The sequence below is a fragment of the Octopus bimaculoides genome, chromosome 15 (genome assembly GCF_046866305.1).
Source record: "Octopus bimaculoides isolate indiv1 chromosome 15, ASM4686630v1, whole genome shotgun sequence".
Classification (NCBI taxonomy): domain Eukaryota; kingdom Metazoa; phylum Mollusca; class Cephalopoda; order Octopoda; family Octopodidae; genus Octopus; species Octopus bimaculoides.
Window position 1 is genome coordinate 33,856,699 of NC_142942.1, and position 23,698 is coordinate 33,880,396.

Genomic DNA, 23,698 nt, shown 5'->3' on the forward strand with positions numbered 1-23,698 from the left:
CAATAGAGTTCTATACTGTGTTTGCTAACTAAATTTCACTCAAATGCTATAGAAGAGAACACTTTACCAACTTAGTTACTACAGAATGGGATTAAATCCAGAACCACATGGTTGCAAAGCAAACTTTTTAATCATATTGATATAATTGCACTTGCATTACTGACATGTTTTCCAAAATCCACAGCTCAGTGGAGCAGCAATGTATGTTGTTCATGAGAACTAGCCATATGAACATTCCTTTCTTTTGAAAATAAAAATGTAATACAGTGTATTAAAATTTGTTAAACCTTTACCAACTTAGTTACACAATAGTAGAATAATACTATGGATAGATTACATCTTCAATTTTGTTCTGTAGTTAAGATTGTTTACTTCCTGATAGAGATAATCATTTTATCCCAATATGAATCAGAATTCACTTCTTTCTTTCCTTCTTTTTTTTTTTGTTTATTCAATGTGAAGTTTTAAAAATTTCTCATCATTGGTAATCATGTATAGCAATGTTTCATCCTTTTTAGAAATTGTCTGCATGGTATAACCTGTGACTTATATTTCATAGTTTTCTATAAACTTCCAGCCAACTTAGTTTCAAAATAATCATAGAATAACCATGGATACTACTAGTTAGAAATTACTTAGTCATTAAAAAAAATTGTTATACAACTTTTTTGCCATTCTCTCTCAATATGTTTAAGGTCACTAGTTTTCCAATAATGCTTAGAGATTAGAAATCCTATTAATAGAACAGTAGTTAGGAAAAAAATCATATATGAAAGAAAAGAATAGTAGTATTCATTTGAAGTCAACAAAGTGGGTTGTACAAAAGGTTGTAGCTGCTGCAAATTGTAATGTTCTGGACTAATGTAAGTATAAATACCTAAAAGCTGTACCTGCAGTGAAAGCACTCAGCCTTGGATTGATTGATAGGTCAAAGGAAGTGGGTCTATTACAATAACAATATTAAAGCAGGATACAGACTTTGGTCAGAATCAGTAGGCCATACATACATATGTACAAACACATGTGTGTATCATCATCAGCAGTACTTAATGTCATTTTCAATGCTGGCATGAGTTGGATAGTTTGACAGGAGCAGGCAAACCAGAAGGCTGGATGCCTTTCCTAATGCCACTTTACAGAATGTGCTGGGTGCTTCTTATGTGGTACCAGCACAGATACTTCTTATGTGATCCAGCACAAATACTTCTTATGTGATCCAGCACAAATACTTCTTACGCGAGACCAGCACGAGTGCTTCTTATGTGGCACCAGCACCATGGTTGCCAAGTAGCTTACATGACAAAAGACCTCTCAGCTGAGAGAAGGAGTGGAATCAAAGAAAGTGGCTGTGTGCCAGGTGAGAGATTAGAGTACAATAGAGGGACAGAGTTGTCTTACTATAGAGGAGATACTTGGCTACTCCAATAGGACAAGGAAGGAAAGGAAGGGGGGAGTTAGAGTAAAAGATAAAGGCAATCAGAGAGAGAAACAGATGGTGTTAGAGATGGAGATGTATTGGGGTCTACCTGCAGGGATCAGTGGAGTGAGGTATAAGTAGTACAGAGGGAATAGAGGGGCATGTTCTATAAGAGTGTGAGGAGAGATGTTTAGAGATGAGGAAGACACAATTATAGCAAATGATAGCGAGAGAAATTGGAGAGGCTGGGAGTTGGGTATATATACATCATAAGAATTTAGAAACTTTGAGTGAACATCAAATATAGTGGAACTGAACCTGAGACCACATGGTTGGCAAGCAAGCTTCTAAACAAGTCATTCCTACACCTACACACACATCAGACTTTGGTACAGTTTTTGTCTGCCACTTACCCGATGCATCACAAGGTAAAATGGGTAGAAGGGAACTCAAAACTGCATGGTTAAGTAGTGAACTTCTTTACCACACAGACATGCCTGCAGCTATATATATTATTAATATATATGCTGCAGCTATATATATTATCTCTCTCTCTCTCTCTCTCTCTCTCCATATATATATATATATATATATATTAAATATCATCTGGGTAATAACCTTATAATATGCCTTTTCAAAGCTCCTTTACAGTTATCAGCTACCATATGCCATCATACAGCAGGATTCCTCTTGCTTCATAGCACTGGGTTGGACCTATGGTTTTCACTCCCACACATCTGGTGTGAGTACACAGCTATTGCAGGATCATATTTATACAATAATATGTATAAATGGAAAATTCAGCAACTAATAGCTGTTACTAACGCACAGAAACAATTATTGTGATTTGAATTAAAGGCTGTTCATTCCATCTTCTTGTACTAGAAATTTTATATAATTGGCAAAAATATGACCGTCCGCAAATATAACAATATCTGATTCAACACACAATTTCACATCAGGAATCTTAAAAAACAAATACATAAATGTGTATACACACACACACACAGTGTATAGATAACAAAGTTATGTGGATGCATGTGTATGTGTGTACATATAATACCAGCAGTAAGTAGCTAGTGTTGCATGGATAACTGAGACTTAACAGCATTGAACTGCACAACAGACATAGCAGCAATTAAGTGCATATATTTATACACAGTCTTCATTTGAATTGAGAACACCAAGAAAGTGAACCACTTGTTTTACATCCTCCCCTTTCTACCTTTCTCTTATATACAAGTCTGTGTAAATAAATGTGTTTAAATCCGATTTCTCTGATCTTAACTATTTGTTAACAACTACTCATTAAACACATGTCTATCTCTCTCTCCTTTTTCTTGCTTTCCCTGTCTAATTACGATTGCCAGTATGTCTCCCCTTTTCTCTTGTCCTCACTACCTGTTTTTTTCCTCTTTCTAACTCAAACACACACATGCTTACACTTACATGTAACTTTGCTTTATTAATTAGTAATAAAGAGATGGAATGTGGTAAATGTACACACACACATGCACACGCAAAATCATATGGACAGATAGAGGAAAATAGAGTGGCTGTAAGCTTCTGGTAGGATACAAACACAGATGTTCCCACAAATTTATATAATGATTCTAATCTAAGGTATAACTGCACAAGATCTTTATATGCACAATATTCTCTGCAAAAGATCCATTTCCATTGTTTTTGACATAATGCTAAATCCCCTTAAATTTTGAACTTTGGACATAGCTTAAAATTAGAATTTGGCCATGGGAAAGCAAAGAAAGAAATTAATTCATTTGTGTAGTTGTCTGGATTTAACTTTTAATTAAAAATGAAAAATACATAGCAGTTTTAATTGCTGTATTTATTTCAGAACATTCCAGAGGAGAATTGGGTTGTTTTTTTTTTCAAACTTTGGTTTCTTTGGGTTGTTTATGCATTTTCTTTTACATCTCCACACATCCACACATATGTAGTGAGATATATGGCCTTCACAGACATAAACAGAGTGTGTAAGGTATTTGAGGACATACCTTTTTTGGGTCATTGCTGCATTTTTTGCTAACTCTGTATTATCTTTGTTTCATAAAATAATAATGGCAGTAGCTTAGCTAACTCAAGAAATGAAGAGGCATGCTGTTATTGTGGTTATAAAGGATGAGCATAGCAATTTAGAAATATCTCGATTTTTAAAAGTTGCCAGATCTTTCGTCTACAAAGTTTGTAAGGAGCTAGAGACTGAAGATGGTAACAATATCACCAGTATCAAAGCATAAAAAGCATTTTAAATGCTCTGAAATCATCAGAACACCTGAATTTATCCAGCAAGTTCAATAGACCATTGATTACAATCCCAGAAAGTCCATGACGTCAATTGCAAAAGATCTTCATGTATCAGAAAGAACAGTAAGAAATGTCGTCCACGAGGACATCAGATATAAGTCTTATATGATGAGGAAAGTCAATTTGTCATGATGAAAGGCATTCCAACTATACCCACACTGTTTGTTATATATATATATATATATATATATATATATATATATATATATATATATATATATATATATATAACATGCAAAAATGCAAGCAAGAGAAATAATATTCTTAAGATTATAAACATGGAAAATTACAGGACAAGTCATTACGCTTGGAAAAGTTCAGGACAACTTATTACATCTGGTAAAGTATAGAACAAGAACATTTTTACTTGTAGTACATAATTAGTTAATAAAATAAGTAGAATAATACAAAAATTAATTATATATTACAGTAAAATATACCTATAACAACAAATTGATAGTAAAATTTGCTGGAGTTTTTGCCAAGTCTTCACATTTTTAGTCTTGACCCAATGCCTATTTTTGATATAATGAATTTGCCTATCATATATACTATTCTACTTTGCATAAAACTTTAGCTATGTTGGTACATCTGGCTCTCATTTTTTAAGTATTCTAGTGTGTCAACATTTTAATTATAATGTTACTTTGTAAATTAAAATCAAACAATTTTTAATATTCAAATTTTATCCTTAGCTGCAAAATTTTCTTGTTCTATATTTTACCAGATGTAATAATTTGTTCTGAACTTTTCCAAGCGTAATAATTTGTCCTGTAATTTTCCAGGTTTATAATCTTAAGAATATTATTTCTCTTGCTCGCACTTTTCCATGTAATCCATGTTTTTTTCCAGGTTATACTATTATGTTAATTAATAATGAGTCAAATGTGTCAGTTAGCGGTGTCATTGATAATTTTTTCCTTATCTCAATGACGCCAGTGACATATATTAAAAGTCCCTTTATAGAACTATATTCATAAAAAAGTATAGAACTACATTATCACTCTCAAATTTGAGAAACAAGCAATCATAACTTTTTCTTATAAAACTTCATTGCATGAGATCGATACCATGAAATTCCTCAAATTGAGCTCTATCATTTAAACTGAATTAAAATGTAGTTTGTTTTTAAAATGGAAAAAAGTTAATTATACTTAAATCCAATTTTTTGCTTTATATATTTGTTCATGATATTTTACCTCACAACTTTTGTGATACAAATTTTTGTTGCATGGGACCGAAACTATGAAATTCTTCACACTTTCTTCTTTCATTGAAGCTAAGATAAATATATTTTGCTTTGGAAATAAAAAAGTTATTTAGATCTAAACTTGATTGGTGGCGTTACTTACTCTCCTATAATGTTGCTATAAATTTTGAAGTAAACTTTTTTCTACTGGATTGAATCTCAATTTTTTTAATGCCAAAATGTAGCTAGGGACTGTTAACAGTTTTCAATTTGGTTAAGAACTGAATTAGTGACAAGCTTCTGAAAGAAGCTATGTGTGAGTAAATTGCAACCTTAAGAATATCATTCAACTACTACTGTAGTTGAATGATATATCATCATCATAATCATTTAAAATCCATTTTCTATGCTGGCATGGTTGGACAGTTTGACAAGAACTGGTAAGGCCAGGGGCTGCACCAAGCCCCATTGTTTTGGCATGGTTTTTACAGCTGGATGCCCTTCCTAATGCCAACCACTTTACAGAGTCTTTCTGGGTGCTTTTTATGTGGCAAAAGCACCAATGTTTTTAATGTGACACAAGAGTATGACTGTACATGAATGTTGACATATCACAGCTTTGCTTGAGTGAAATTGTGAATTACAGTCACTGTACTTTTGAAGGACTTCAAAAATGAAAAAAAAATCCTTTACTTGAAAAGTGGGTAAGGAAGAGCATTGATATCATCATTTAATGTCCAATTTTCTCATCTAAACCCATGCTAGCATGAAAAGAATTAACCCTCTTACAGTGGAAATCAGATATATCCACTCAAAATTTCATTGCCCTTAACTGCAAAAAGCTATTTTACTAACCAATCTCTTGTTTAAGAATGTCATGTTCGAAACTACACACACACGCACACACACTTAAGACTGCAATGTCAAATGTGTTATCCCATTTTTTTAAGTGAGAAGAGTGTTTTCAGGGAGATTTTGACAACAATTTGTAACAGGTCAAGTATCAACATAGGGGTTCCTTCATTGATACATAAATAGTTATTTTGTTGTATGTTTTTAAATTTACCATGGATTGGTAAACAGAGCAATTCTCTTGTATAATGGCTTCTGGTTTAATATGGGTTGGATGCAGCTGAAAGAGCATAGTGTTAAAGCAATGAATGTAAACAAAAAAGGGAAAAAAATGCACACTGAACACTAGCTCTACACCACCACCACTAACACCATAACCAGCAGTCAGTTGCCATATACACATTTGTGTATAGGTATATACATATGTGTGTGTGTGTGTGCGCGCACATGACACATAGCATACACTGACATAAGCACACAATATACAGGTAGAGGAAAGTAATATGACTGTGTTTGTGTGTGGGAGTTTTTTTTAATTCAGTTTGTTCAGTTTTAGAGTTACTTTGTCTACAATCCCTAACAGGGATTAACAGGAAATCCTATTTACAGAGGAGTATTGTAGTTAAATGATTATTTTAAATTACCTGAAATATATATCTTCAGACATTATACAGATTTTTCTGTAATAATGAAAGAAAAAAAAAATCAGAATTATGGGGATTGGTCAATATTTATTCATCATTGTCATCATTTAACGTCCGCTTTCCATGCTGGTATGGGTTGGACAATTTGATTGAGGACTGGCGAACCAGATGGCTGCACCAGGCTCCAATCTGATCTGGCAGAGTTTCTACAGCTGGATGCCCTTCCTAACGCCAAGCACTCCAAGAGTGTAGTGGGTACTTTTACATGCCACCGGCACGAGGGCCAGTCAGGCGGTACTGGCAATCGCCATGCTCAAATGGTGTTTTTTATATGCCACCTGCACAGGAGCCAGTCCAGCGCCATTGGCAACGACCTCACTTGAAAGTTTTTTCACGTGCCACCGGCACAAGTGCCAGTAAGGCGACGCTGGTGACGATCATGGCCTGAGGTCAATCCTGGCTTTGATAAATGCATTCCACCCATTACTATCTATCTTTTATAGGGTGTCTACAACTACATTATCTAAGGTGTCTCCAATCAGTTATTTAAAGTTGGTTGAATGATCACCCAGAGGCTCTCTCACTGGTTTACAAGGTTATTTATTTGTTATTGAGGAACCTATGCATTGCCAAGTACTTACTGCTAACAGGAAATAATACAACACAGCAAATTTTTAAAATGTTAATCTACATTAACAGTTTTACATTTGTAGAACATAAGTTTCAATGCTATAACTAAATATCAATTCCTGTTTTCTTGAACTTTAGTTACTGCCAAAGATTAACTCCAGGCCCAGAGTAACCACCAAGTGAAGCAGGAAAATCAACAATAAGTCTGTTCCATCCATCATAAAGATCTAGCTTTAGTCTTATTACCTACAAGGTAATTCTCACCAGTGCTGGTACTACAAAGGCACACTTAGTACACTCTTAAGGAGGGACAGTGTATGGTTTGAGAAAATTCTCTAATCTTATCAATGGCAGGACAATCTCTATAGTCCTGGTACCACAAAAATAATGAATCCAATTCACTCTGTAAAGTGGGTGGTATTAGAAAGCATCTACTAACAGAAGCATGCCAAAAACTGAGGCCCTGGAGCATGACATGAATCTCCAACCAATTGGATCTTGTGGAACTACCCAAATCATGCCAGCAAGGAAAAATGCATGTAAAATGATTGAATGATTGATTTATGGCTGGATGGATGTGTGTGTGTGTGTGTGTGTGTGTGTGTGTGTGTGTGTGTGTGTGTGTGTGTGTGTGTGTGTGTGTGTGTGTGTGTGTGTGTGTGTGTGGTGACTCTTAGAGCTTCTAATAACATGTAAACCTGTACATCTTGTCACATGGTCAGGCCATCAAAGACAAAACAAAAAACCCTACCAAGCCTGCTTCATAAGGAGGATAGTTTTTGTTGGACACCTTGAAAGGTCAACAGCTGTCCAACAGCCATGAATGAGAGACTACGTAGTTTTTTAGTTCAATCCCACTACACAGAACCTTGGACAAGTTTTTCTACTATAGCCCTGGGCTGACCAAAGCTCTGTGAATGGATTTGGTAGAAAGGTGTGTGTGTGTGTGCATGTAGGCATGTACATATGTCTGTCTATATGTGTGTGTACCTTTCCCTACCAAGTAACAGGGACAGAAATAGGTATCTTGCTGTGGAGGAGATACATAGGTACCCCAGTAGGAAAGAGAGAAAGTGTAGTAGAGATGAGGTATCAGGGTATGCCCCACAAGATACAAGGTGGATAGAGAGCGAAAATGTACTATTTAAACAGTTGATTAATTCAGTTCCAAAAGGCTTGCATAAAGGAACAATTCTGAGTGAATGGAAAATTTCATTCATAGACAAATCATTATTGGTAGTAATAAAAGAAAAGGTATTTTTATTTTTAGAATTGATTAGAACTGATATTATTACTAATCATAAATGCTAATATTTGCGCTGATTATTAATGTTACAAAGACAGGCAAAGCTAGTATGTTCTTGTCAGAGCCAATATTTAGGCAAAGACAGTTCTATATTAACACTTCAGCATTTAAACCAATCATATCCAGCCTAAATATTCTACCTGTTTTATGTTCAAACCACCCAGATCTCGTCTCTCATACCTACCCTATGTCATTTTAAAAATAAACAACCACACCAACAAAAACACAAAGCTACATGATGATACATGATTAATTCAAAACAATGTGAATAAATAAACATTACATTAGACAGTTTAATCTGATAGTAAAGAGTTAAACAGACAGATACTCATCACAATATACATACAACTGGTAAATTAACTAAAAATCATTCTGGTAATTTTTAACTGAAAGAAAAGAAATTTACAACAAACTCATTGTGCATGCAAACAATTATTACCAATATTTTCCATTTATTTCTTTTTGAGGACATTCACTTCAGTGAAATGTTTATATGTACATACATACATATATAGATATATTAACATATATTGATATATATTGGTTCGTGTTGGTACCACATAAAAAGCATCCAGTCCAGATTGTGAAGTGGTTGGCATTTGGAAGGGTATTAAGCTGTAAAACCTTGCCATAGCTGGTGCCATGTAAAAAGCACTCAGTCCACAGTGCAGGGCAGTTGGTGTTAGGAAGGGCATCCAGCCATGAAAACTATGCCAAAACAGACACAAAAGTCTGGTTCAAATTTTGGCACAGTATTTCAGGGGAGCAGCAAAGTACTCAACTGGTACTGATTTTATCAACTCCAAAAGGATTAAAGACAAAGTCAACCCTGATGGCATTTGAACCCAGGATGTAAAGACAGATGAAATGCTGCAAGCATTTTGCTCAACATGCTAATGATTCTGCCAGCCTTAACATATATTGGTATGTATATTAACACCTAAATACACACAAAGAATAAGTGACTGATTGCAATGAATTTATAAAGTAAAACTAATAAACTATCTATCTTACCTTAGATTTAGCATTCACAACTGGCTGCACTAGTTGAGAGGGCTTTAATTTTCCTTTAGCAATAAGCATAGCATTAACTTTGGCTGCAGCCTCAGCAGCAGCTTCGAGACTGCTTTTGGACTGCGCAATCTGGCTCCTGAAAAATAAAATAAGAGAAAAAACTAGAACACTTCTATCAAGAGCATAAACAAATTCAAATATATATCATTGTCATTTAATGTCCACTTTTCCAATGATTGCATGGGGTTGGATGGAGTTTGTTGGAGCAGATTTTTCAACAGTTGGATGCCCTTTTTGTTGACAACTTTCACCTGCCTCCAAGTAAGGTAATATTCTCCATGGCCTCATGTTTTCATGGACGATTGTAAATGAAAGGTAGTTTCTATGACAATGACATTTGCTTGAAGTCAAAGCATGGAGACAGTGACACACACGCACACATACAATGAGCTTCTTTCAGTTTCGGTTGACCAAATTCACTCACAAAGATTTGGTCAGTTTGATAGAAGACACTTGCCCAAAGTACCATACAGTTGGAGTGAACCTGAGACTGTGTCATTGGAAAGCAAACATCTTACCAAGCAGCCATGCCTCTCTCTCTCTCTCTCTCTGTATATATGTATATACATTCACATACACACAGAGCAAATATATATTTACATAGGCATGATATAAGTGCAGGCTTGTTTCTACTCTATGAACACTGTTGGCTGATGTCTTCTACAATAGCGACAAATTGACCAATATCTTGTGAATGAAATATAGAAGACAGAAACTGGAAAAAGCCTAGTGTGTGTGTGTTCCCCTGTTCTGACTTGAGTATGCTATAAACAAAAGTCCCTGTTATACAGTGTTATTTGTTTGCACTCCTTTACAAAAGCATGTTTGGTCAGTGAGGTATGAGTTGTTCTCAAGGACTAAGAGATACATTAACATTTTTTGGAAACAGGTGAGACTGAGAAGAAGAGCATCTGGACATAGGAAAACATCTGTCACCCCAGAACTTCATCTGACCAATGCAAACAGGAAAATAGGAAATCATCATCATCATCATCATCATTTAATGTCTGTTTTCTCTGCTGGCAAACAGAAGAGCTGCACCAGGTTCCAGTCTGATTTGGCTTGGTTTCTACAGCTGGATGCCCTTCCTAACATCAACCACTTTACAGTATGTGCTGGGTGCCCTTAACATAGAACCAGCATGGGTATTATTATGTGGTGCCAGCACAGGTGCTTTTTACACAGTGCCCACACATGGCTCTTGCAAAATGGATGCTAAAATGATGATGCATGTATGTCCGTTTCATTTGGTCTTGACAGAGTGCAATAGCTATAAACAAGTGTCACCATCACAGAAGCAGTATCCATCTCCAATCTTTCACAAAAATATGCCCAGTCACAAGGAAATATCACCTTGCTTGGAAAAAGATGAGTGCTTGTAGCAGTAAGGGTACAAACTTAATCCTTTAGCATTCTGCTCACTCTGTCAAATGTAATGCTTATTTATTCATATTGTTTTGAATTCAACATGCATTAGCTTGTAGCTTTGAGATTTTGATGATGTGATAGCATATTTTTAGAATGATATTGTAGGGTAGGTGTAAGAGGCCAGATCTTGATAGTTTGAACATAAAACAGGTAGAATATTTGGGCTGGATATGGCCAGTTTAAATGCTAACAAATTGATGAATTCCATCCGATCTATACAAGCACGGAAAAGTGGAGATTAAAACAATGATAGTATGTTTTGCATATAGATGTGTACATGTTGCATATGTATAGTTTTATTCATTTACTTGTTTCAATCATTTGACTGCATCCATGCTGGAGCATCACCTTTAGTCAAACAAATTGACCTCAGAACTTATTCTTTGTAAGCCTAGAACTTATTCTATTGGCCTCTTTTGCCAAACCGCTAAGTTATGAGGACATAAACACGGACACACAAACACATACATACATACATGCATATATATATATATGATTGGCTTCTTCCAGTTTCCATCTACCAAATCCATTCACAACACTTTGGTCGGCCCAAGGCTATAGTTGAAGACATTTGCCCAAAGTGCCACACAGTGGAACTGAACCTGGAACCATGTGGTTGGGAAGCAAGCTTCTTACCATACAGCCACTCCTGTGCCTATATATAATGTGTTATATGCATCATCATCACCATACACACACACACACATACATACACATGCATGTATAGCTCTATGTATTCACACATATGTATACATACATATATACAAATGCATTTAAAAGTCATATTCACACACACATAATCATCAGCATCATCATTTAATGTCTGTTGTCCATATTGACATGAGCTGGACAGTTAGACCAGGGTTGGTAAGCTGAGGGGCTACACCAGACTCCAGTCTGATTTAGCATGGTTTCTACGACCAGACACCCTTCCTAACACCAACCATTCTGAGAGTTTAATGGGTGCATGACACCAGTATCTGCCACAACTATTTTGCTTGGTTTGATGGGTCTTCTACTCAAGCATGACATATTGCCAAAGGCCTCAGTTATGTGTCATTGCCTGCCAGACTTCAATATTCCATTGTATTAAACTTTGAAAATTCACATCTACAATGCTTTCCTAGATGTGCAGGCATGATTTTGCAGGAAAAAGAGTTTACTTCCCAATCATGTAGTTTGGATTCAGCCCATGCTCTGTGTGTGTGTGTGTGTGTGTGTGTGTGTGCGTGTGTGCGTGTGTGTGTGTGTGTGTGTGTGTGTCTGAGAGAGAGAGAGAGAGAGAGATAGTGACTCTCAATTGTAACTGTCAGATGATTGATGCCAACATTTCCAATGTTGTGTAAAAACATGTCTGGCCAAAACGAATATTGCTTTGCTTGGAGACAGGTGAGGGTTGGCAACTGGAAGGACATCCTGTTATGTCTGACCTTTGCAAGCATAGAAAAAGGAATGAGAAAACAATGATGATAGCATAGTATGTTACTTCTAGCATGGAATAGGCTACAATAAATGAAGATAGCAAACATGTTTGAAAGAATAACAGAAGACAAACAATAACAACTTTAACCCTTTAGCATTCAGATTATATTGTCAAATGTAAAGCTTATTCATATTGTTTTGAATTCATCATGCATTATCTTGTAGCTTCAAGATTTCAATGACATGACTGTTTACTTTTAGAATGACATTGTAAGATAGGTGTGTGTGAGAGGTCAGAGCTGGCCAGTTTAAACAAAAAAACATGTAGACTATTTAGGATACAGCTGTTTAAATGCCAAAAAGTTAATTTTCATAACTGTTCTTCCAATTCCATGTAGTTTGCTTAAGAGATAATATTTTACAATCAAGGGAACACACTGTATAGTGAGATGAGATCACCAATATAAAATATATCTAGTGCTACTGTGAACTGATGCGAATTGCTGCTGTGAATAAGGTGAAATAAAAATGTTGTAGGATATATGAAAGAAAAACAAAACAAAAGGATTAAAATAAAATAAGCTAACATCAAAAGTTTACAGTGTTAGCTGTAACCAAGGAAGATGTACAATTAAATAATTAAAACAACAATAAGAAAAAAGTATTGGTTAGACATTTTTTAATCGATCATTTTGACCCAGGTCATTGTTACTACACTGCAGGTTTGGTAAACAATCGATTAATAATGGTACTGAAATTTGAGTAGCAACAGAATAAAATGTAGACTATTTTTCAGGAAGAAACAACTGGATACGTGAGGTAGTGCATGAATGAGAAAAAAATGTTAGAGAGGCAATTATTGTAATGCTTTTGACATGTGATATAGTGGATCATTATAAAGTACCGCAAGTTTATCTTTAATAGTAGTACCTGAGGCCAAGGTTGACCAAAGAAAGAATAAGAACTCACAATATAACTCAAAAGATTAATATTGATACAAATACAGCACATACTGTAAAGATGTGATACGGTAGACCCTTCTGACATAAAACCAATATAACGATGAAATAGTTGTCATGTAAACAATATATTCTGAAGCATCCTTTACTAAATATTAAAGCAAACATAAACCTCATTAATTTGTTTAGATTGCTACTCATCTGTTTATTGATCGAATCAAGTCATTGAAACATCACAGTGCTGTATAAAGAAATCAAAAACTACAAACCACCAGAGTCTATAGCCTAGATCTTTAGTGAAATGGAAATCAACTCATTTCTGTTTTCACTTTGATATAGAATTTTAGCTAAATGCAGACATATTTTTAAAATAACTTTCAATGTAATTCTAAAACATAACAAGTGAATAAAATCTAGTGATTTTAACCTAGCTAACGCCTAGTTTAGAGCAAAGAGATTAAAACAAATTCACAACTTATTTCTCATGTTTTAAAAATGATATCCTCTTATTTTGATTATTTCAGATACTCTTAAAGCCAAAAAATTCAAGAGCTTAATAAGCATTGATATATTTTGAAACACTATTTCACTTTTAATCAGGAAGACAGAGAAAAGAAAAATTGTTGCTTCTAAATTGTCATAAGATTTAACTCAAAATAGAAATCATAATAATTCTTACTTTATTAGTCAGTAGTAATTTATATGAAATAATTTACCCATAATTAATAAATGGCAAAAATGTGAAACTATTTTAATATAGGAGACCAGTTTGTACAGTTCCCTTCAACCATTAAAATATTACTCAGATGTATATTTCTAAAATAATCTATGCATTAATGATTCATTTCAAACTCAAGTGCAAAATGTCCAAGTAAAACATCTATAAATAAATTTTGAAAAAGTTAAAACTTCAAAACTATGTACTGGTAACAAAAACAAACTAAATCCACTTTTAAAACGTGACAACAAAATGAATAGACTTTCTTTGATAGTAAATAGAATGGGGGAAAACATTACAAAACAATTTTGATATATTTTATGTGACCTGTGAAACAGGCCAGTCAGATGTGAAGCCCGTGACATCAATGGTATTAAAGAACATAAATAATATTTATTGGGCAGCATTATCACCACCCTTCACAAACCATGTACAAGTTTCACCAAGATTTCAGTATTGATGATATATTGCAAAGAAACAAGATATACAAAGGTTTGCAAGGGAGGCTTACACTTTAGAATACATTGACGAGATCTTGTCTTTTGGTTAATTCTTAAAGTAACTCTGCATGAAGCTGGGGCATTCATGGTGCATTACATGCATGAAGTGAATACAAATTATCCTCTTAAATATGTAAAATAGAGAAATATTTGGAAGTGTGAGAAAATGTAACCATACTTTATGCAAAGTGAAGTTGAGTCAAAATAAATTTTTGCCACAAACACCGGAATATAATCAGTGTAAAATATATTTAATAGAATTGAGAATGACAGGCAGCTGAGAGTGGCAGTGTACTCACTAAAATAGAATGTCTGAAGAAATAGAAAACTTTAATGTTTAGTCAGTTGTAATAATATTAATGTATAGAGAATATATAGTCTCAGTGCAAGAAATATTTCAAGTGCTTATATATTTTCAGAAGCTATGGTGAACACTTCTCTACAATAAAAGAATTTGTTTTTCCTGCATACACCATTACAACTATCATCAGTATGAAACAATAGAATAACTGAACTGACAGTTCTAACTTATGAATTTTGCTAAGCTTGAAAATGTTTTATTGAAGCAGTGGTTTGCTAACAAGTTTATACTTCTGAAATACAATGGATTCTTCATATTCTAATAGAAAAACACTACTGATTCTACAAAGCCTAAGTGTAGCTAAAGAAGTGCTGGAAGAAAGTTAACAGAATTTATTTATCAGAAACATAATAAATATAATGCCAGTACTTAATTTAAACGACTGACACTTAAGTTCACTCCTTTAAGATATAAACTCAATATATAATGTAAACTCTGCAAGGCATAAATTAATTTAATGGCAGTTGTGTGTCACAATCAGCAGAGTGCTGGACAAATATATAAATGTAGATAGGTGTAAGCATACATAGTAGAACTAGATGCAGCACATGTGAACCATGATATAGTTTCAACTTAGTACTAAGAGTTCATGTATGTATGTGCTCATGTCTATGAGTTGATGCATGTTTGTGTGTTAAAAAATCTTGATTTTCATGTTATACACAACTGTGATCTTGAAACAACATTATCTTGATGTAATAATTAACTCTGAATGGTTGTGACTATATTTCCAGGTTTAATTCAACAGTGGCAGTCATGAGAATGTCATTATAACTACCATTTATAGACCACTTAAAAACCAATTTGTTGGTTTTTAATTGCATGTCATATTGTTACTGTAGTTTTCATTTGAGAGAGAATAACTGTGGCATTACTTCATTATATTTATTTTTTTCACTTGGTAACCAGAAGAGACATTTATTAACAATATTTTTTAGACATTTATTAACCATTTTTTAAAGTTCACAATAAAAATATGTTAGGATTCAAATCAATTTGTACAATTTCTTGTTATGCCTTTGTTGTCATAATAAATGGCCATGATGACAAACTATGCAACCCATCTAAAAATTCACACAGCAATCTTTCTTCCATGAAAACTCTTCAGATTAATCTAATAAAATAACCTGTTACCGAGAATCCATTGGACACAACAGAAATCAGTAGTTGATATCTTCAAGAATACAATTTATACTCAGTCCCACAGCTGTTCCAATACAACAGCCGGTGTGCATAAACAGTGACCCAATAATGAACAGTACCAAATTTGTTGTAAAACATTCCATGAAGTCTTGTTGTTGACATTTTAAAACACCTACTTTTATATTAACAAGGTCAGAAGTTAAGACAGACCCACCTATATCTATTTTAAGCTTACGTGTGTATTTATTGCTAAATTATATTTAATATGATAGCAATGTTAATACAAATAATAACTGTTCACATTGGTACAATGTCATAATGTTGTAGAAAAGGGTAGAGGAGTTAATTGAATTGCCATTTGCTTACTACTTATTTTATCAAGTCTGGGGATCTGTGGAGATGGAAAGCAATACCAACTGCAGCAGGGTTTGAATTCAGAACACAGACTAATAAAAAAAATTAGTCTGATGCAAGAAGCAGTCATTATTATCGTTGCTTCCCTAACTTCATAATCATTAATTTCTACCATATGCACAACACCTCACACTTAAATGATCAGCATAGTCAATTAGATCAACCTTTGCGACTCCAGAAAAATGAAAGGCAAAGTCAACAACCTTAGTGGAATCAAGATTCAGAATGTTTTGATACGTAACTAATAGCATTTTGTTGACCAACTGCTTTGCTAATTTTACCAATCCACTGTCCTACTTCTATAACAATAAAAGTTCTTATATAACAAACTTCATATTTATACTGAACAAGAGCTACCGTGTTGCAATATTTATAAACATAAAAATAATTATAATAATAATCAACAGTTCTACTAAGCTAAAAGGCTAATTTTGTGGATATAGCCATAGTTATTCAACTGTTAGACACTTGTCATAATCCTCAGACAAAAGTGTCTATATTATAAAATCATAAGCACAACCCAACTTACGCATTTCCACAGTTTCCATTAAGTAATTAGCTAGCTATCATTACATAAATTTCAACAGCTGTCATTTTGAAAGCAAACTTACATTTACAATAATTCAAATCTACCCATTAGAAATGCATTTTCAGAATATAGTGACTAGTATGAAACAATGAATAAGGTAATGATAACTGCTAGAACTTCTTTTAATTCTGATTGAAAAAGAAATGGTTGATTGATTAACTTAAAAATTGGCAAGGAATTTTCAAAATGAAAGTGTTATTAGATAAAAAAAATAAGGTTGAATGTTAGATAATCTATTCCAACAATAAGTAGAAAGTACAAATGGTGAAGGCTAAGAATTTGTACCTCATGTGTATTGCTTCTTTTCTAAAACACAAGTCAATTAAAAAATGAACTTGATAAATTATATTAATTAATGCAAACATGACATCCCAGAACTGAAATAAATAACAACAAAAATTTAACAGATGGAATTATAAACAGTACCTAATTCAATACAGGGAGGAAGAAGCTCAATTAATATTCTATTGCTAGTAGAGCTAATTTTCATAGTTACATGCATGCAAACAAACAAACGTGTGTGTGTTGAACACATATTCTCACTGTTCAATATTAGTGTTTGTGTGTGCATGTGTATATACCAATGAGTATTAGCAATTAAATAAACACAAGGTGATGACTAAACAGTCAGAAGTTCAAACACTAATAAAATGCATTATTGCATGCCACATATTGCAAGTTTAATTGCACAAAAGGAAATATTTCTCACCAAGAAGATAAAGACAATGGGGAAAAAGGTTCAATAAAAGGTAAACCACTTAGAAATTAATTAGAAGAAAATACAACAAACTAAAATGTTGAGAGCGAAATAGACAATTTTGATCAGCCATACCTAAATGAAATTCTTATAACTAAAAGCTACTTAAACTGACCTGTGATATAAATATGCTTACATTTATAGTGATGATAGAAATGTCTGATAAAGCTAGTAAAAAAAATATATGATAACCATTACTGCTTAAGTAAAGAAAAACATTTCAGTATTTCTTCAGTTTAACAGGTATGGATGTTCTAAATTATATTCAACTAGTAACATATCACTTTAATGCAAGTGCAGAGATAATACTTTAACTTAACTGTTTAGCATTTAAACTGGTCATATCCAGCTCAAATATTCTACTCATTCTATGTTCAAGTTGACTAGATCCAATGTCTCATACCTACCCTACAATGTCATTCTAAAAATAAACAATCACATCAAAATCTTGAAGCTATGAAATAATGCATGGTTAATTGAAAACAATGTGAATAAATAAGCTTTACATTTGACAGAATAATCTGAATGCAAACGGATTAATGTTTGTAAAAATGTTCAAGAAGCACAAAACAAAATTCAAGAGGAAGTGCAATGTGTAACAATGGACAATGTATTGAAGGATACAATAAGTTCGTAGTTTAAAATAGGACTTTCTATTTATAATTTAACAGATTTATCTGAACAAGAAAAAATACTATTTGACACAACAAATAAATAAAACATGCAATATGCTAAACAAAATTCAGAACAGAAAAACCTTCAGCATTTTCATTCCAAAAGGGATTTTCAACCCAATACTTATATGCTGTTATTTATAGCAAGGACCACTATTCAAAGTAGGAATTATTATTATATATGATGGACTCTCCCATCAAGGACAATGTATGAGCATTCAGCTTCTGCTGAACAACCAGCCCAAATGATTTATTTATAGTGATCAAATGTATCTTCTGTACATCAGCTCACACTCTCCATCAAATCAACATTGTCTGAACTGTTGCACAGTGTACATGTCAGGTGTCAAAGTGATCACAGAGCAATGTGAGATGAAGTGTTTTGCTCAAGAACACAATGCACAACCAGGTCTAGCAATTGAAATCACAATCACTAGACCGTGGGTGCAACACCCTAACCACTAAGTTATGTGTGTACACTCAGTGTAATTTAAACCTTACATTGCACAACAAATAACCGAGAGAAGCACCTTGTTCAATCAGTTTGATATCAGCAACTACTATATTTTCATCTCACCTGTACATCTAAATAAATCTCCCATTTTCACTTAAATATCACCACTCTTAGCAAGGATGAGTTCAATATAATTTTCACAGCAAGGAAAAGTTTGATCAAATTCAACCAAGTTCTCTGGTCCCATAAATAAAAAAGGATTATTTTGACATTCAAATGGGTTCTTCTAATTTGGCTCAAGTTATGGACCTGGATGAACTGTTTTTGTTGTATCAACTTACAGACAAGTTTCCAGGAAATTGATGAAGGGTTATAAAGGGAAGGTGCTCTAACTGTAGAAGACTATAAACCTTTCCCCTTAGAAAGGCTTCATAAAAGACTAATTAGATTCTTCCAAAATTATAATCTTTCTATCTCTTCAGCACTAATACCAAAATAACAAATTTTCTTCATGGTACTTTTTAAATAGATGCTTACCACAAACCAAACAAAAATTTACACTACATACACTGATTATCTAATCATCTTAGATCCATGTTAAACATAACTAGTTAGAAATATTTCCCTTACAATCTCTAAATTATCAGCAAATAAATTTTCAAACAACAATACTGAATATTACGATGAGGCACTGCAAAGAGGTGAGTTTCAGGATGATATCAAGTACATTACTCCAGATGAACAAGAGTACCATACCAGTAAGATCAATAATTTCTATAGAAGCTGAAATGGCAGCAAGACTTGTTTACATGTACAAGGTATTAGAAAATACTTATAAAGCAAGTTGTTGATGACTTATTTTCTCCTTGGAATATAATTGAAACAATTAAACAAATCAACACTGATTGTCAAGGGGAGGTGGAGGACAAACATAAACACACACAAACATGTGTGTGTGTGTGTATATATACAAAGGACTTCTTTCAGTTTCTGTCTACCAAATCCATTCACAAGGCTTTGGTTGGCCCAGAGCTACAGTAGAAGACACTTGCCCAAAGCGCCACTCAATAGAACTGAACCAGGAACCATGTGGTTGGAAAGTAAACTTCTTACCACAGAGTCACACTTGCACCTATGTACATACTGCACCCACCTTCACCCAGGAATCAAACACTGGTCTCCTGCATCACAGGTGGGAAACCAGTGTTTGAATTGCCACATTTATCTATCTTATGTTTATTTAATGAAATAGAAACACTGTTGTTCCTAAACCTCTCAACGAGATATTTTAGCCCCAGGAGACATTGTCTCCAGCTGGCTATATGACACACAATCTGTGTCCTTATATTTTCAAACGGGGAGGTTAGCACCCCCACCCAGCACAAAGCAGTATCTGTGGACTGTATGGTTTCGGGGTTATTTCCCTTCGTAGGCACAGAATCCCCACATCTCTTTGGCTGAGATGGCTAAACAACAGTAGCATTCGCCCCAAAATGGGACTGCCACATTAGGTTGGCAAAAAATCGTTACATTATTTAATGTTTATGCAACAAATAATCCTTGCAAACTACAAACTCATGTATTTAAGGTAAATTTCCATGGATACTGTTTTATTCAAAGTTAGCTCTCTAGCTAAATCTCAATCACCGCTGCTTGTCTCTGAATCTTTTTACATGACAACTAAGAGGCAAATTCAAATCAGTTTAAAATATCTCCACATTGGTTTTATGTATGCGTGTATGATAAATGAACTCATTCATCAGCTGTCATTTGTAAACGAGATAAAAGCCAATTACTAAGATTCACCACTGACAAGTGTAAACTAATCAACTTGTTCAAATGATTATTTTGTGGGGGAATGGGGGGAGGGTACTGATAAATTTTAAAGACACATCATTTTAAGTTGATATTTCTACAGCCTTTTAGTAAAATTAATTCCAATCATGTTTCTCAGCACATCTTTGCAAAAAGGAAATAATTAGACTTCTATACTTTTTCTATTTGTTTTACACATACCATCAAGAGATCTTCAGTTTTTTCAACAATTCTAAATGTTTAATTAGATTTTCAAGAAATCTCTTGAAATACTTTTAAATTGAAACAGTTCTGTCTCAACATAAACTGATAAATTAACAAGTTTGACACCAAAATACTGCTCTATAAGGTAGAGGCATGACCGTGTGGTAAGAAGTTTACTTCTCAACCACATTTCTGGGTTCAGTTGCATTGCATGACATCTTGAGCAAGTGTCTCCTATTACAGCCTCAGGCCAACCTGTGTTATGAGTGGATTTAGTAGACAGAAACTGAAAGAAGCCCAAAAGAAGTCTCAAAATTTAAACAAAAACTTGATAAAGGAATGAATGGAAAATTAACACACAAGACATGACACACACTCAGATTATATTCATATATATATATATATAAAAACATACATACACACACATATATCTGAGTGTGCATGTGTCTTTGTATTCCCCACCACCACTTGACGACTAGTGTTGGTGTGTTTACATCCCCTTGACTCAGTGGTTCAGCAAAAGTGGGCAGAGAGAATAAGTACCAAGTTAAAAAAAAATGTACTGAGGTGAATTTACTCAACTAAAATTTAAGAGACCAATATTCCTACACACGAATAGATGATAGCATGATACATCCTCTCTTTCTTCTGTATTCATTTTTATTATTATTTCTATTCTGTTGTTCTTCACCACCTCATCCCATTTTCTACACTGTCAGTCATCTCCTCTCCCCTAGCTCCCCCTAATGCATGTATCAAGAGATGCAATTTGATTATAGGCAGGCTGAGAGAGGACTTTGAATTTACTAATAAGATCACCTTTAAAATATATTCTTCAAACGTTCAGAGGGCATCCTAGAAATAGTTAACAACCTCTGTTAACTAGTTTGTTTTATTGGCAGTCAAAAACTGAGCATCAAAAGCACAGCACCCAGATTAAGAATAGACTGGAAATGGTTCAGGAAACTTACAATTGCTAGCAACAAAGGAATTATTTTTCCAAGTAAAGAGCAAATTATATGATGTTTGAGTACAAAGAGAGATGTTGTATGGTAAATCAACATAGGACTGAATGAGGAGATTGTGTGAATGCTGGAATGAAAATGAGGAAAGCATGTTCCATTGGATGCGTAATGTCAGAGTGTGTGAACAAATGAATACAAAAGGAATCTGATTAGTGTGAAAGAGTGAGAAAACAGCTGGCATGAACAATGAAAGTTGGATGAAGATGGGCTAAGTGATAGAGTGGAAGGAATCTGCAAAAAAGTAACACAAGCAAAGATGTCATGTGGGATGATCTCAAGATGCTAAGCCTCACAAAGGTGACATGAGACTGCAAGAGACTGTAGAAGCAGATCCACCAAACCCATGCAAACAGACATAATGAGTGGGGAACAAAAATAGATGATGTAAATGAGCATTTAGCACAGTTCCAGAAATATAAGAAATCAAAAATAAAGAATTATTAATTTGGAGTCAATCGTATACATATACACACTTTTAAATACAAATTAAAATACAAAATGTAAAAGTAAAACATTTGGCACCACTTGAGAAAAAAAAATTTAATTTAAACATATAGAGCCTCTGTCTCTTACAATTGTTTCTAGAATAGCCAAGCATGTGGATTATAATATTAAATAAGGATTCTATAAGCTGAAGGTAGAAGTCTTTAGATATAATGTTGGTGACATCTATATATGCACTCTAAACTGAATACATTCCTTCCCCATCAGTAACAAATCAATGGATGCCCCACATCTATTGCAGCTTCAAAGAGTCGAAGGGTGAGTTTTATCCTCAGTAGTACCACATTAAAGAAAACTGATAAAAGCCTTAACAGTTATTTTTAATTTTTATGTATGACAAATTTCAATTATGAATGCAATCAATTAAAACAACTGCTTTGTTCTATGAAACATTATCATCTCATAAAGTATATAAAAGAAAGTAAGTAAAAGTTTTGATATTAAGATATATAAGAAGTTCTCACTAATTAAAAAGACCCAACAAAAATCTCTAAGATGATGAATGGGTTAAAACAAATATGACAGAAATATTAAGGTCTTTCTTCATAATAATAGAAACAAAAAAAATATAGAATAACTTTTAAAATGTTATGACTATTTTAATACCCCCCCCCCCCCCACAAAGAAACAATGGCCAGTGAAGATTACAAATTTATATCATTCACAGCATAAGTTAAATATTCTTTTGTTGTATTTATTTTGGCAAAGAATTTCAAGTGTTTTACGATATGCTAACAGAATTGTAGAGTCCTCTTTGATGTGTACAGAAAGTTTGTAATCAAACAAAATTGTAACATGCCTAAAATGTTAAATTTCCCTGCTTCTCGCAGCCTTGTTAAAATCATTTTTCATATTCCATACTCACAATCAATCAATCAAGACAGAAAACACAAAATTTTAAAAGGTTTTCTCAGTAAATATAAATTGCAAAGAGTAATAAATAGTTTTGCACTGACAATCCAAGACAATCAGACAACCTAAAATTTACCTAACACAATATCACTTACATTAGTTACTTTGATACTTTATTGTTATGCTACTATTATATACACTAACAGAAACCATTCATCATTCTAAATCTTCTTTAGTTCAATTAGTTCATACTAACTACAACCAGAGAGAAATAGTTAAGATGCTAACAGAAAGAAAAAATACTAGTAATATACAACAGCATTTGGGGGAAATTAAGTGCTTTTCATTCAATTTGAAAACAGATAAAAAGGTAATGGAATAAATCCCAGATGTTAGTTGATGTAAGAGAATGTTTGAAGATAAGACTTCCTAAAGGGAA

At 33.7% G+C, this 23,698-nt stretch overlaps 1 protein-coding gene across 11 annotated transcripts in view; it reads right to left on the minus strand.

Annotated features, from left to right (window-relative positions):
* The window catches only part of LOC106880617 (uncharacterized), a 122,696-nt gene that overhangs the window by 77,922 nt on the left and 21,076 nt on the right, over positions 1-23,698 (minus strand). For 10 of the 11 annotated variants that reach the window (XM_089363675.1, XM_089363676.1, XM_089363679.1 and 7 more), the window contains exon 2: positions 9,381-9,516. The exons of the other annotated variant lie outside the window; for it this stretch is intronic. In XM_089363675.1, coding sequence (XP_089219801.1) covers positions 9,381-9,516 — 136 coding nt within the window. The remainder of the gene's footprint in view (positions 1-9,380; positions 9,517-23,698) is intronic. 11 annotated transcript variants of the gene reach the window in all.